General features: G+C 35.6%; 1 protein-coding gene across 2 annotated transcripts in view; it reads left to right on the forward strand.

Annotated features, from left to right (window-relative positions):
- auh (AU RNA binding methylglutaconyl-CoA hydratase) overlaps positions 1 to 14,611 on the forward strand; it is a 53,550-nt gene that overhangs the window by 4,043 nt on the left and 34,896 nt on the right. For both annotated transcript variants that reach the window (XR_015500328.1, NM_001003576.2), the window contains 3 exon segments: positions 2,571 to 2,657; positions 5,245 to 5,337; positions 6,918 to 6,974. Coding sequence is in view for 1 of the 2 variants with exons in the window: in NM_001003576.2 (NP_001003576.2) it covers positions 2,571 to 2,657; positions 5,245 to 5,337; positions 6,918 to 6,974 (237 nt within the window). In the remaining variant the exon portion in view is untranslated.

The raw sequence follows: 14,611 nt of genomic DNA on the forward strand, positions 1-14,611 counted from the left end.
TGTTTTAAAAAATATACATTTAGACAGTACAGGGCTCAACAATAAGGATTGCCCAGTGGCCCGGGGCCAGCGTGAAAGACACTCGGGACAGTAGACAGGATTGCCAGTAACGATGAGCACGTTTTAAAAAAATTTTTTTTTATGTAACCTGGTAACAACCAGTACAGCGAAGAAGATGGCAATATGGCGGCAAAATTAAACAATGAGGCTAAAAGAAAACGTCTGTTTCTAAAGTCTTAGAAGCAGACAATTACATTGGTACAGAATTAAGAAACTGAAAAAAAAGAACAAAAAAAAAAACAGTTGTCAGATTGGCAAGCCATTTTTATAAAAATGATTTAGAATTGAATTAAAATACCTGCACATTTTTCATACTGCTCTTTCATTTGCTTAAAATCTTGAATTTTGCTCATTATACATTTATTAACATATTTAAAATGTTTAAATTCTAGATTCACAGGCATTATTTTGCCACTATTTAAAATATGTGGCTAAGAAATAGCTTTTAACTTTTTAGTATTTTTGGTGGGGCCAGTGAAAATTTTGGCAGGGCAAGCAAAAATTTCAACCAATGGCCCGATTGGACCCGTATAAAAAATCCTTATTTTTTGACGGATTGATTTAAATTCTAAAGTTTGACTTTAGTGTTGTGACACGTTTTCAAATTTAATAGAGTAATGAATAAAATAGAGGGGTTTATTTTGGTGTTTCACTGTGGTTCTGTAGACGCGTGATTGTGGTTTAAACACGTGTTTTGGTCAATCAAATATAATCATTTCAATTTTACACATCAAAAAGAAATTTGAACACCAAGACACTCTCAAAGAATCAAACGTTTCATCAAACTGTGTTTATATTTGTTTCCGAGTTGTCAGTGAATCACTAGATCAGTTTTGCACTATGCAGGATTTTTTACAATTTTTTGAGATCAAAAAAGGATACATTTACAACATTTTGTGTATTTTAATATCAAAACAAAAGAGTTAAAGCAAATAATGCTATATTTTCTTTTTAAAAAGACGTCAAGCTGGCCTAAGTATAATAACTGTACAGTGTATCCGGGAAGTATTCATAGCGCTTTTTTATATTAAAGCCTTATTTCGAAATGGATTAAATTAATTTATTTCCTCAAAATTCTACAAACAATACCCCATAATGACAATGTGAAAAGAGTTTAGAATGGTCGCAAATTTATTAAAAATAAAAAACCTGGAAAATCACTTGCACATAAGCATTGTACATATTGCCGTGAAGCTCTACATTGAGCTCAGGTACATTCTGTTTCCACTGATCATTCTTGAGATGTTTTAGCAGCTTAATTGGAGTTCAGCTGTGGTAAATTCAGTTAATTGGACATGATTTGAAAAGGCATACACCTGTCTATATAAGTGTTGACGGTGCATGTCAAAGCACAAACCAAGCATGAAGACAAAGGAATTGTCTGTAGACCTCAGAGACAGGATTGTCTCGAGGCACAAGGCTGGGGAAGGTTACAGAAACATTTCTGCTACTCTGAAACTTCCAATGAGCACAGTGTCCTCCATCATCCATTAGTGGGAGATGTTTGGAACCACCAGGACTCTTCCTAGAGCTAGCCGGCCATCTAAGCTGAGTGATCGGGGAGAAGGGTCATAGTCAGGAAGGTGATCAATAACCTGATTGACACTCTGTCTGAGCTCCAGCGTTCTTCTGTAGAGAGAGGAAATTCTTACAGGAGGACAACCATCTGTGCAGTAATTCACCAATCAGACCTGTATGGTAGAGTGGCCAGACGGAAGCCACTCCCCACGTGGAAAATGTCAAAAGGCATCTGAAGGACTCTCAGACCATAAGAAACAAAATCCTCTCTTCTGATGAGACTAAAATTGAACTTTTTAGAGTGAAGGCACTACTCATCACCAGGCTAATACCAACCCTACAGTGAAGCATGGTAGTGGCAGCATCATGCTGTGGGGATGTTTTTCAACAGCAGGAACTGGAAGACTAGTCAGGATAGAGGGAAAGATAAATGCAGCAATGTACAGAGACATCCTGAAGGAAAACCTGCTTCAGAGTGCTCTTCACCTCAGACTGGGGCGACAGTTCATCTTCCAGCAGGACAATTACCCAAAGAACACCGCCAAAATATCAGTGGAGTGGCTTCACAACAACTCAGTGAATGTCCTTGAGTGGCCCAGCCATAGCCCAGACCCAAGTCTTATCAAACATCTCTGGAGAGATCTGAAAATGGCTGTACACCGTCGCTTTAGAAATAAATGAATTTAATCCATTTTGAAATAAGGCTGTAACATAAAAAATGTGGAAAAAGTGAAGCGCTATGAATACTTTTCGAATGCACTGTACAGTAGTGAACATTTAAAGTGGATCGAAAATGTTTTTCAAAATTGTCTTCAGACAAATTTTAAAACATTTTGTCAATAGTCATAGGACAAGTTTTATTAAAGGTTTTGATCCAGATATTTACTACTGCAAATATTTAAATGTCCTTGCAAAATCCTGGATGGACTGACTAATAAAAACTGGCTGATTCACAGTGTTTTTAAGCACAGTAAATTGTTTTGTTTGAACAGGTGCAGACTTAAAGGAAAGAGCAAAAATGCAACAGAGTGAAGTGGGACCGTTTGTCACTAAAGCGAGGACACTTATATCAGAGCTCGGTAAGTTCAACTTGAGATTGTGCTGGGGGAAACAAATATAATAGTAAGATGTCAATAAACTTCAAATTAAGCATGTATTTTTTAATTAATAAAAAAAGAGTTACTTTCAACAGATCATGTGATTGGTTAAGTGGACTAATGTGTGGCCCTCATGTCTAAAATCTGATATCAGTGTGCATGCCATCTGCCACTATGAAAAATAGTAATAATAATAAGATTTTATAATGTAGGAATAGAGAGCGATAGTAATATCACCTGCAAAAACTACATTTTTTAAATGATAAACACTAGAATAGTAGGAAGTGGCAATGTGTTCCCTTTAACACACATAATGGAAATGTGCTTTATTCTCAAAATATTAATGCAATATTCCCTTTTTTAAACATGTTTGAGTTTCTTTTGTTGGACACAAAGGAATGTATACTGAAGAATGTTGGGAAAAACAGCTATTGACTTTCATGGAATCTTATCTTACTACTATGGAAGTCAATGTCTGCTTTTTTCTTTTAAAATTTTTCAAAATATTCAGTCTTGTGTTCAGCATGCAAGAAATTTGTACAAGTTTACAACCACTTAAGTGAATAAATCCTGAGAAAATGTAAATTTTTGGATGAACTTTCCTTTTAAAAGGCCATATGGAAATTCTGTTCAATTGTCTGGATTTTCAATCTATTATCATGATTAAATCTTATTTTCTTTTTTATTTGAAAGGGAAAGTTGTGGAGCATAAATTACATTTGTCCAAAATAAAAGGTTAGAAAAAAGATAAATAAAAAGTCACACATTATACCTTACAAAAGTCTTGTTGTCGATCCCAATTGTAAGAGCAACAAATAACAACTTGACTTGTTGATCATTTGGAAAAGTGGCAGAAGGTAGATTAATCTTATGAATCATCTGTTGAACTGCATCCCAATAATCACAAATACTGCAGAGGACTTATTGGAACCCGCATGAACTCGAAATTTTCACAAAAATCAGTCGAGTTTGATGAAGGAAAAAATATGGTTTGGAGTTACATTCAGTATGGGAGCGGCTGAGAGATCTGCAGAGTGGATGGCAACATCAACAGCCTGAGGTATCAAGACATATGTGCTGCCCATTACATCACAAACCACAGGAGAGGGCAGATTCTTCAGCAGGATAGCGCTCCTTCTCATACTTCAGCCTCCACATCAAAGTTCCTGAAAGCAAAGAAGGTCAAGGTGCTCTAGGATTGGCCAGCCCAGTCACCAGACATAAACATTATTGAGCATGTCTGGGGTAAGATGGAGGCGTTGAAGATGAATCCAAAGAATCTTGATGAACTGTGGGATGTCCTGCAAGAACGCTTTCTTTGCCATTCCAGATGACTTTAATAATAAGTTATTGGAGTCATTGCAGAGATGTGTGGATGCAGTCCTCCGAGCTCATGATGGAGTCAGACACAACATTAATTCTTTTTCAACTGCACCATGACTTTATAGTCTATACTGGACGTTATTTCTGTTAAGTGACAAGACTTTTATCTAAGCAAAGTCAGACCTCCTGTCCTAATTATATAATTAAAATCAAGGCATGATCATATTTCATTTAGCTAAAATAAGTGTAATCTAGAGGCCTTTGTCTTTCATATAGGCCACTTCTGATACCAAATGATCAACTAGAAGTCAAGTTATTATTGTTGTTCCTAAAACTTGGATAGGCGACAAGACTTTGTCAGGTAGTGTATACTTAGTCAACACAACACTAGTGAAAGAATTAATGTCTATTTGATATACTGAGTGGTCATAGAATTATCATTAACAAAAGAGATGTCATATTCTTTATAGATAAAAAAAGATATAGATAAGAATCTCCTGTTTATGTTTAATCTGTTGATATTATTGGGCAAGTTTCACATACACAAATGTAAATGGTCGGAGAGGAAGCCTAACATTTTCCATTTCAAGGCTGATTAAAAAATTTATTTTGAGACTCTTAAAGGACTTTCAACTCGTAAAGCGGCCAGAACTGTGAATATACTTAAACAGCTAAACTCCTCTTCTCTATGGTAATGTTATGCATACCCACTCCTGTTCTTTATTTATTTTTCTTTCTTTCCTTCCTTTTTCTTTTTGTTATTTTGTCACAAATGTTATGCTAAAATGTGTAATATTGTAAGATGGTTATGCACTTGACAGGAAATGTTCAGAAAATACAAAAAAATAAATAAAAAATAATGAAAGAAATCATTATTTGATGCACAAACCCTGAATTTTAATCACCACATATTAAAACCTTTGCTATTTTCAGCCAATTATAATTTTCTTGGAGAAAAAAAAATCAATTAGTGTATTTTTATTTGAAAGAATTTGTTAGACCTTTTTAGAATACAACAAATATTGTAATTTAACACATGCATATTAAATAAAAATATTAATTTATTGTATACCTTTATATTCTTTCATCCTTTGTACACCCTACTTTTTTTACTTTAGGCGCTGATATTTAATTTTTTTTAAAGAAGCATATCTGTCAACCACAAATGAAACCTTTATGGAAATATGAAACATTTTCATTCAATGGTTGATACAGTTTTCTAACAGTTTTGCTGCAATGTTTTTAGGTGCTCTTCCCATGCCAACAATCGCTGCCATTGACGGGGCGGCTCTCGGAGGAGGTCTTGAAATGGCTCTTGCATGTGACATCAGAGTAGCAGGTAAAACTTTCCTTATGAGCTCATGAGTTGTGAAACACATAGCGCTGTGGCACAGTGGTCGCTGGTACTAGCCTCGGCTGGGTCAGTTGGCATTTCTGTGTCGAGTTTGCATGTTCTCCTTGTGTTGGCTTGAGTTTCCTCTGGGTTCTCCAGTTTTGAACTACAGTCCAAAGACATGCAGTATAGGTGAATTGATTCAACTAAATTGACCGTATTATGTGTGTGGATGAGTGTATGGGTGTTTCCCACTGATTAATAAAGGGACTAAGCCGAATAGAAAATTAAAGAATGATGAGATACTCCTGGATTAAACTACATCGCTGTAGTGGAAATCTAATGGGGGATCAACAATGCAAAATGATGAAACGGTTTAATGAATTAGTTTTGGTTCACTCAATGGAACGTGTCTCTTATCTGAGCATCTCTTAAGTGAATTAACATTTCTGTCAGTTAGCAGATGTCTTCTTTCATGCGTTTTCTTCACACACCCAGATTTAGATGAGGAAATCTGTGCATGATGCTATAACAGGTCTCCAGCAATGCTTAGAATTCACACCATATGTTTTCACACAAGGCACCTTCTTTTCATGTGTCTGTAAGGGTGTAATCGCAGTGACTCAAAGCTGAAAAAATATGTCGAGATTATAAAGTGCTTTAAACCTTTTTTCTTTAGAGCCAACCGGATTTTGAGGATCAAAATTCTGACTAATTTGGGAATTGCATTGAACAATAATTAAAGGGATAGTTCACCTAAAAATGCAAATAAACTTCATGTGGTTTTAGACTTTTTTTTGAGTTAATTTTCCTGTTGAACACAAAAGAAGATATTTTGAAAAATGCTGGTACACTTTAAAATTGATCTAATCAATAAATCATGATAACATATATTTTTAGTTAGTTGTAATTTATTAAACTAAGTTAATCATGTTCTAACTTAATTTTATAAATTAAGCAAGCTATTTTAAGTCAGCTTAATGTAATATGAGTTCAAATGACTCATGAGGTTTATTTGATTCAGCTCAAACATTTAAGGAAACCAGCATTTTTTACAGTGTAGCTGGCACCCATTGACTTCCATAATATATTTTTTAAGTACTATGGCAGTCGCTGGCTTCCAGGAACTAGAATTCTTTAAAATATCAACTATATAAAGATTAAAATATATAAATATTTTCATTTAAAGATGCAAAATAGACTTATGGGCAAGTGAAATATTGCATAAAACATTTGCACTGTTTCAATTCAATGATTTAAAGAGAGAACAAAATTGTCAATTCCTGATAAACTGGCGGCAAATATAAAAAAAGAGAAATGGAATATGCTGGAAGATGCCTTTTGAGAGCGCAGCTGCTCACTTAAGACTCTTCTTGGTTGTAATAATACCAGACCACTTTGATGACAGACTTTGGCTGAGGGATTTTATGACAACATTTCAACAAATGACATTACTGTGTGCCTTGTTCATTGTCCACTATCCTCTGTTTGTCCATTACTTACATCTCATGGCATTTGTTTTTGTTATCACAAAATCACATGACTTTTTTTTTGATGCTGGAATTTGTTTTTGCATGTTTTTACAGCTAACTCTGCAAAGATGGGACTTGTTGAGACTAAATTAGCCATCATCCCAGGCGCTGGTAAGTGTCTTTGTTTATATTTGTATGTTTTTAAAATGGCATCACTTGTCTTTTGGGTTGTAAGCCACAGGGCTGAACTAAGGGCGCACTCACACTATGTTATTCGAACCGTGCCAAGGACCGTTTGAGGAGTGTGAGTGCTCTGAATGGAGCTAAGGCGTTTGGCCTGGTTGGAAGAGGTGTGCCAGAGCGTGGTTGACTTGGGCTCAGGCGCGGTATGCTTGTAGTGTGTGTGCAAAGTGTGTCTGAGCCCGAAACTAAAGACCAGACATGACTTTTAAGGGATTGTTTCATAAACCTCCTTCAGCAAACCTCCTAATTTCTGCAGCACGAGGACTTCATGATTGTTTATGAGCGTCAAAGGTGGCTGATCTGTTCGGCGAAATATTTGACTGCGCGTCACTGCATCCCAAACCACTTAAACCATATAACTAAAGAAATCTTCACTGTGCTGAGCGAGAGCGATTCTTAAACTGAACAGCACGTCATCCATTATGTAAGTGTGTAATGTGAGTGCGGGCCGCCAGGGGAGACGGCAGGGGAGACAAGCGTGCTTCGGCCTTGATCAGTGCAACTCTACATAGTGTGAGTACGCCCTAAATGGCACACTGAATATAAGTTAGTGTATGACACACTATCATCTTGCAGCAAATCATTCACTTAAGTATTTGTGTGCTTGACAAAACAATTGAATTTACAATTGAACTGATGAATGTCTATGAATTTAATTCATAATTCTATCAGTTAATCCAATGAAAACCAAATATTTGTTGTGGTAATCTTCAATCAAAGTCTGACCGTTTCCCTCTGTGTTTGAATCAAGGTCTGACCATTTTCCTCTGTGTTTGTAGTGGAATAATCCATGTGTAATAATACATATCCTTCTCTGTTGACGACAGTTTGATGGCTTAATTTTCAGACATAATATTCTTAACCATGCCCCTCTTACCATTAGCTTGCTATGAGGAAATATTTAGTTTCAGTTGGAAGTACATCATCATACTGAAATTAAAGTCTCAGCAACTTCTTGATTACGTGCAAAGGAGCAAATCCATAATTAATATCATGAACCGAATCTTTGGTCACACCAGTTTCAATTTGAAGGAAACTTTATCTGTTTACTAAAAGTGCCTTGTCATCTAGAGATTATCATTATGAAATTTCCATACCACAATTATAATAACCAAAATGATCATTATTCGACAAATAAAATGAGCAAATCTATGCAGTTTTTTGAACATTCACAACATTAACATTGATTCCTGAGAGGTGAACGTGCAATCCAAATGGTTTTAATGAGCAGTACCTTAAATCAGGGGTTCCCAAACTTTTCAGCTCGCGACCCCCAAAATAACAATGTCAGTAACTCGAGACTCATTTTTCAAGGTGGTTAAACTGTAAATATACAAATGTTGCACTCGTAAATATAAAGAAGAGCATATTGACAACACAAAAATGCAACAGTCTATTAACCATATAATGTTTTTTTTATAGTCATTTATTAATTTCATTACATTTTAATATAAAAGATAAAGGCGGATTTTAATTGTATGTTGTTTCTTTAACGCAACTATTAACTATCTTCTGTGGGTTATGTATAAAATATGTTAATTCTAATAGTTTATTAATTTATTTGAGCTTTGGAAATCACCAAGCGATGTCATTGTCCACCGACCACCACTTTGAGAACCACTGCCTTAAATAAGGAAATCAAATGCACAGATTGGTCTTATTCTTTCATATGAGAATGCAGAGCCATTGGAACCTCATTGGATCTTCTGGTCTCATTCGGTTCCTAAGATTATTAGCTGTAAAAAACAGCTTGTTTTGCTGCTTGACGTTGCAAGCTGTTGTTTTTATGTATAGTCATACACACACTTGTTTGTAGAGCCAGTATTTTGAATGTTTTTAGTTTTTCTTAGTCATTTCCTCCATTGGCAAATGAATCGGAAGTCCTGAAACAATCACAGAGAAGAGCTTACTTCCACATTGCAGAATAAGGTGAATAAAAACAGCCCAAGTAAAGCAACGAACATGTGTTTTGCAGAAATTTCTTCATTACAATGACCTCAACAGCAACGCATAATAACACTCATTAATGTTTTTTCTGTCACCATGGGCACACACTCTCGCTTTATTCAAAGGCTACTTGTAGTGATGCATCTCAGTTATTAAATGTATTGAAAACGGAAACGGAGGAGTACAATATTAAAGGTATAGTTCAATCAAATCGGAAAATTATGTCATTATTTACTCATCCTTCATTTGTTACAAACCTGTCTAACTTTCTTTTTTCTGTTAAACACAAAGTAAATTATTTAAAAAAAAATGCAGGAAACCTGTAACCATTGACTTCTATAATGTTTGTTTTTCCTACCATAAAAGTCAGTGGTTACGGGTTTCTAACATTTTTAAACGTAATCTTTTATGTACAACAGAAAAAGGAAACTGAAATAGGTTTGGAACCACTTGAGGGTGTTTAAATAAATTTTTGGGTCAAAGCAAAAGGGTCACGAAACACCAAAACACACTTTTTGAGATTTTAACAGTCATATATATTTGAATCCAATGCGGAAGAAAGTAGTTCCTCATACAAAAGGGTTTTTGAGACTTTCCATGTTTGATTTTGTTTTTATATTTAAAATTATATCAATTATATCGTCAAACTGTTGTATAAACGCAATATCACACTCGTAGCAGTGCGTTATGGCTGTATATCGACACTGGTGGGAGTGCACTGGTGGGAGGCATGCGTGCCTTAGTGCCCCACCAGATTCTCCTACTTTAGGTAGCAACTCTTTCAGTAATTTAGTTAGAATTGGGTGTAACATACAGTAAATGCTGGTTTGGACATATTAAGTTTGTCTAGCTCTTCCCATTTTATGATTTTGAAGTACTCTAGAATATTTTGTTTTAGTGTAATGTTTAATGAAGTATAAAATGGTGCAGAAGGTTTAACAGATATTCGTAAATTCATCTTTAGTAGACGGGACGATGGTTCTACCAGGGCGATATATCTGTGCAGATCTGCTAATTTCAGGTAAACAGAGCTGTTATAGTGAGAGGTAGTGATCTGTTATATCATTACTTTGTGGTATAATGTGTCCATTCAGCTGATCCCCAGTTCTGGCAGGAGCACTTTTAGCTTAGCTTAGCATAAATCCTTGAATCATCTTGCTCAAAAAAAAAAGTTTTGAAAGTTTTCCTGTTTAAACTTTACTTTTCTGTAGTTACATTCTGCACTATAGGCTAAGGCTAAGACCCAGAGATAGGCTAAGTGGATTCAAACATGGTAAAACTCTATTGTCTACGTGGTAAAATTAATTAAAGGACTGTTTCTTGAAGAGTCCAGATACTTTTGAAGCTTAAAATGTTGCAAGACACTCCAGCAACATGCAGACTTGTCATAGATGAATTGTTTGTTTGGGTGAGAGCAAAACCAGTGGCAGTGTTTTTCAGCTTGCTTGGATCCCTTACATCTGGTTGACTTGCAAAGTAGCTTTTGTTTGAGTTTAATCTCCGTCCAGACAGCCAGTAAGGTTATCACCCTGGGCTTGACTTGCAGCCAGAGGGTTTCTCTCTTCAGGATGAAAATAGGTCACCAGAGCGCTGGCTCGCACCCAACCAGCCCAAGAGTCCCTGGAAAAAGAGCTAAGACGTCAACACAAGACATTTTTTTGTCTTTTTGATTTGGCGACGTGCTTTTCCTGAACCAGTTTCCTTACTGACCTGAGGTGAACCTCTCATTTGTGGATCTAGGTTGGACATCTAATTCTACACTTTCTATATCTGACTTCATCCAAATCTAAAAAGGCTAACCCAAAACCCCCCAAAATTATTATTTTATTATGTTGGAAACCTGAAAGAGAAGTTATTGTGCTTTTTTTATTTATCTTAACTGCATACATATAAATCAACGAAAAGATATCATTTTAATCTGGGTTTAACAAATCCTGAATATTCCTTGACATTCACAGAAGAGTTAATGCACGTCAAATGAGTGACTTACACTCATAGAAATGCAAGTACAAAAGCTCTACCTTAAAGAAAAGCTTTACCTTATACCTTAAAGTCTGCATGAACCAGAAGCTGCAACTGTTTTTTCCCCCACGTGTTGTGATGCAGTTCATAGAGAAAGGAAATATTAAATGAGAAATCAGTGGGTGTGGCTTGTTTTTTTCTACTGCAATCTGAATATGCAGTAAGAGAAATAACCATTCAACACGTCGCCATTTTTCCTCAAAAACATATTTCTAAAGGTGCTGTTGACTTGAAATTTTCACTAGATGTTGATAAAAAAACAGTGAAATCCATATATAAAAAGAAAACAAATTTAATTAGTTTACAAATGAAGTGTAATAAAATGAAATGCGCAAGAAAAAAGTATTGAACACATGAAGAAAGGGAGGTGTGGAAAGGCAGTAAAAGCCCAGGCAGCAGCTGAAATCTCTCAGTAGTTCTTCAGCAATCCTCTTTCCTTTCTCAGTATAAATTATTATCAGCTATACATTAGCAAAAGGATGAAGATGAAATCAGGGTGGACATTTCAGCAAGACCATTATCCAAGACACAGCCTACGAAACTCTCAAATGCTTTTAGAGAATGTAAATCAAGCTGTGGAATGGCCCAGTCAATTACCTGATTCGAATCCAATAGAAAATACAAAATAAAGATCAGATTTGATAGAAGAGACCCACAAAACCATATACATTTTTACACTCCAAACAATTTCTTTGACTTCAGTCTCCATATGAGAGGCATCTTTAAGTCATCACCAAAAAAGTAACGTCAAAAGTAATTCCGATATTGATTTAGGGTTTGGAAAAGTTTTGATTCTGCATTTTTGGCAGGAGCCCTTTAGAAACAATCTTTCTTTTCATGCATACAAGGCCACATTGGTCTTTCAGAAAGAAGTTTGATGCGGAGTTTGTAGGATGACGTCTCTCTCTCAGCAATAGATGCGTGCTTCATGTGTGCGCGTTAATGACGCATCTGTTTGCTTAAAGAGGCTGCGCAGAAATTCAAATTTAAATTTGTTGACTGACAGTTTAAGATACCTGTAGTAATTTACAGGTTATTTGTCGGCCTGACAATATTTAATTGGAATAACATTTTTAGTTTTATGCCTGAATATAAAAATACATATAAATAAATACAGTTAGATAATTTACTTAATAATTTAATCATTACTATTGGAATGTGAAAAGACTTTCAACCAGCACAACAAAAAATGTTTCTGAAGACAATCACCTATACTGCACCTAATTTACACAAAGGGCAGAGGTTTGCTGAAGAACTACTGAGAGATTTCAGCTGCTGTCTGGGCCTTCACTGCCTTTCTACACCTCACTTCATGTGTTCTTACTTTTTGAGCATTTAATTTAATTTTATTACACATCTTAATTAGTAAACTAATTATATTTGTTTTCTTTTCATATATGTTTTTTGGCTGTTCAATTCAACAACACCTTTAGAAAAAAATAGTGTTGGCTGAGAAAAATTGAGAAGTGTTGAATACTTATGTCCCCTACTGTATATCACCTCTATTCTATGGCCCAATCCCAATTCTTTTTTTCTACCACTTCCCCTTGGCCCTTAAAACCGAGTGTGAAGGGGAAGGGCTTCAAAATTTACCCCTAAGAAATGGGACAGCACTACAGCACCTGCAAACATCATCATATGTCATCGAGATTTCATGATTTATATAAGATGAGACGATCGCAACTGCTGTAGTTATTCCAGTTGTTTTATTTTTTAGCATTTATCTTCAGGAAATAAATGAAGGCATATTATGTTATCATAACAATCTAATGTGGCAATAAGATCATAACTATACTGAGCATTTACACAGTGGCTATATTCATCTATTTAAACACGACAAAAACAACATTAACATTACAGCAGACACTGTAAAAAGCTCATTCCGCAGCCACTAGACTTTTCTGACAGGGTAATTGAGTGTCAGAATGTTGTGGGACTGCTGTAGAGGAGTTATGATTAGGGATTATAGATAGCGAAATTTTGCGTTTTTTTTACTTTAACATAACGGTAAAACACAAACGCAGTTATGAATATATTAAAACATGTGCTAAAGAGAATTGGGACACCCCTACCCCTTCATGGGACCGCGCAAAACAAGGAGTAGTATCACATGTTGAGCAGTTCCATGTATTAATCAAGGACAATTTACAGAAATTCGTTCTTTTCGGCATCAACACTTATGAATGTTGTTTGAATTTACGTGTGCATGTTACGATAGAAATGTAAGTTGCATGCCCTATATTGGTGTCGCGATTCAAGTTAATCCACAGCGCTGCACACGCATATTGGTTGAAACGTCCTTTTATTATTAATTTTGCTGTAAAAATATACTATCAAAAGTGATTTTAATTGTATTTTTAAAAGGAAACTGATTTTTAGTGACAGGTTTAATTTTTTTATTGAAGGGAGGCAGCTGGAGAGCCACATATCTATGGTCTAAGAGCCACATGTGGCTCCCTACCCCTGGGCTAAGGGGTGGAATTGGGATTGGGCCTGTAGGTTATAAACTGTTTTTGTATATAACAACTTTAACTGTTTAAAACTATTAGTTACTGTCTAATTCAAGTTATTAGTAATTAATAAAGGTATGGTAACTAATAAACTTTTCCAAACTTGATTGTAATGCAGTGTTCACCTTTTGAAAGGGTACTGCCTTAGTGACTGCTTATTTCTGAGTCTAGAAGTCTACATAAGAGTCAATGAATTACAATGTGGCTGTTCAGACTGAGGTGGCATTTTAAAACATCTTTGGAGAAGCAGAATTGAAAATGCAAGATTTCAAGTGGTTTATACTGTTTATATATGCATGAGAAAACAGATATGAATCACATGAGCCGAAAAGAAAAGATTTGGGGTTCATTTACTTGCAATCTTTTTCATGTCACAACCACTTGAAAGAGCTTCTTGGCTTTTCCTAGCCAATGGCACGGCCTGCCCTCTTCACTTCAATAAATCTGGCCGAGTTAATTATTTAATTCCCTCTTTCATTATCAAAGAGGGATTGCTGGTCGCTTTTGGAAAATTGCAAAACCTCAAAGGGCACTGCAGTCTTCCACATGAGTCATCGGAGCGCTCCTTGAATAGCCTTAAAAGAAGTAACATTTCCAGTTGGCGGTATTAAATTAGGAGTATTTGGAATTGTCTGGCTTATTCATACCAGCCTCTTCTCTGCATGAAGCTCTTTTCCAATGACTCAGCCCGTGGTGGGGTCAGAATAGCAAGTGTTATGCTGCAGAGTTTTCACACTGTGGACTGACCAATCTCATGGCCACATGCTTTCGGCACAAATGAATATGCCAGTTGGGTCAAGGAGGACCAGGATTTAGATTTTCTTTGAGATTTTATACTTTAAAACGTGTGGTGCTTTTCTTTTTTTTTTTCCACAGAGCCTCTTATTTTTACACTGGAAGTCAACTCATATCAACATAATAATACAGATGAATTCAGAATTATTCAACACATTTCTAATTATAGTTTTAATAACTCATTTCTAATAAGTGATTTATTTTATCTTTGCCATAAAGACAGTAAATAATATTTGACTAGATATTTTTCAAGACACTTCTATACAGCTTAAAGTGAAATTTAAAGGCTTA

The sequence above is a fragment of the Danio rerio genome, chromosome 10 (assembly GCF_052040795.2).
Source record: "Danio rerio strain M-AB ecotype USA chromosome 10, GRCz13ab, whole genome shotgun sequence".
NCBI lineage: Eukaryota > Metazoa > Chordata > Actinopteri > Cypriniformes > Danionidae > Danio > Danio rerio.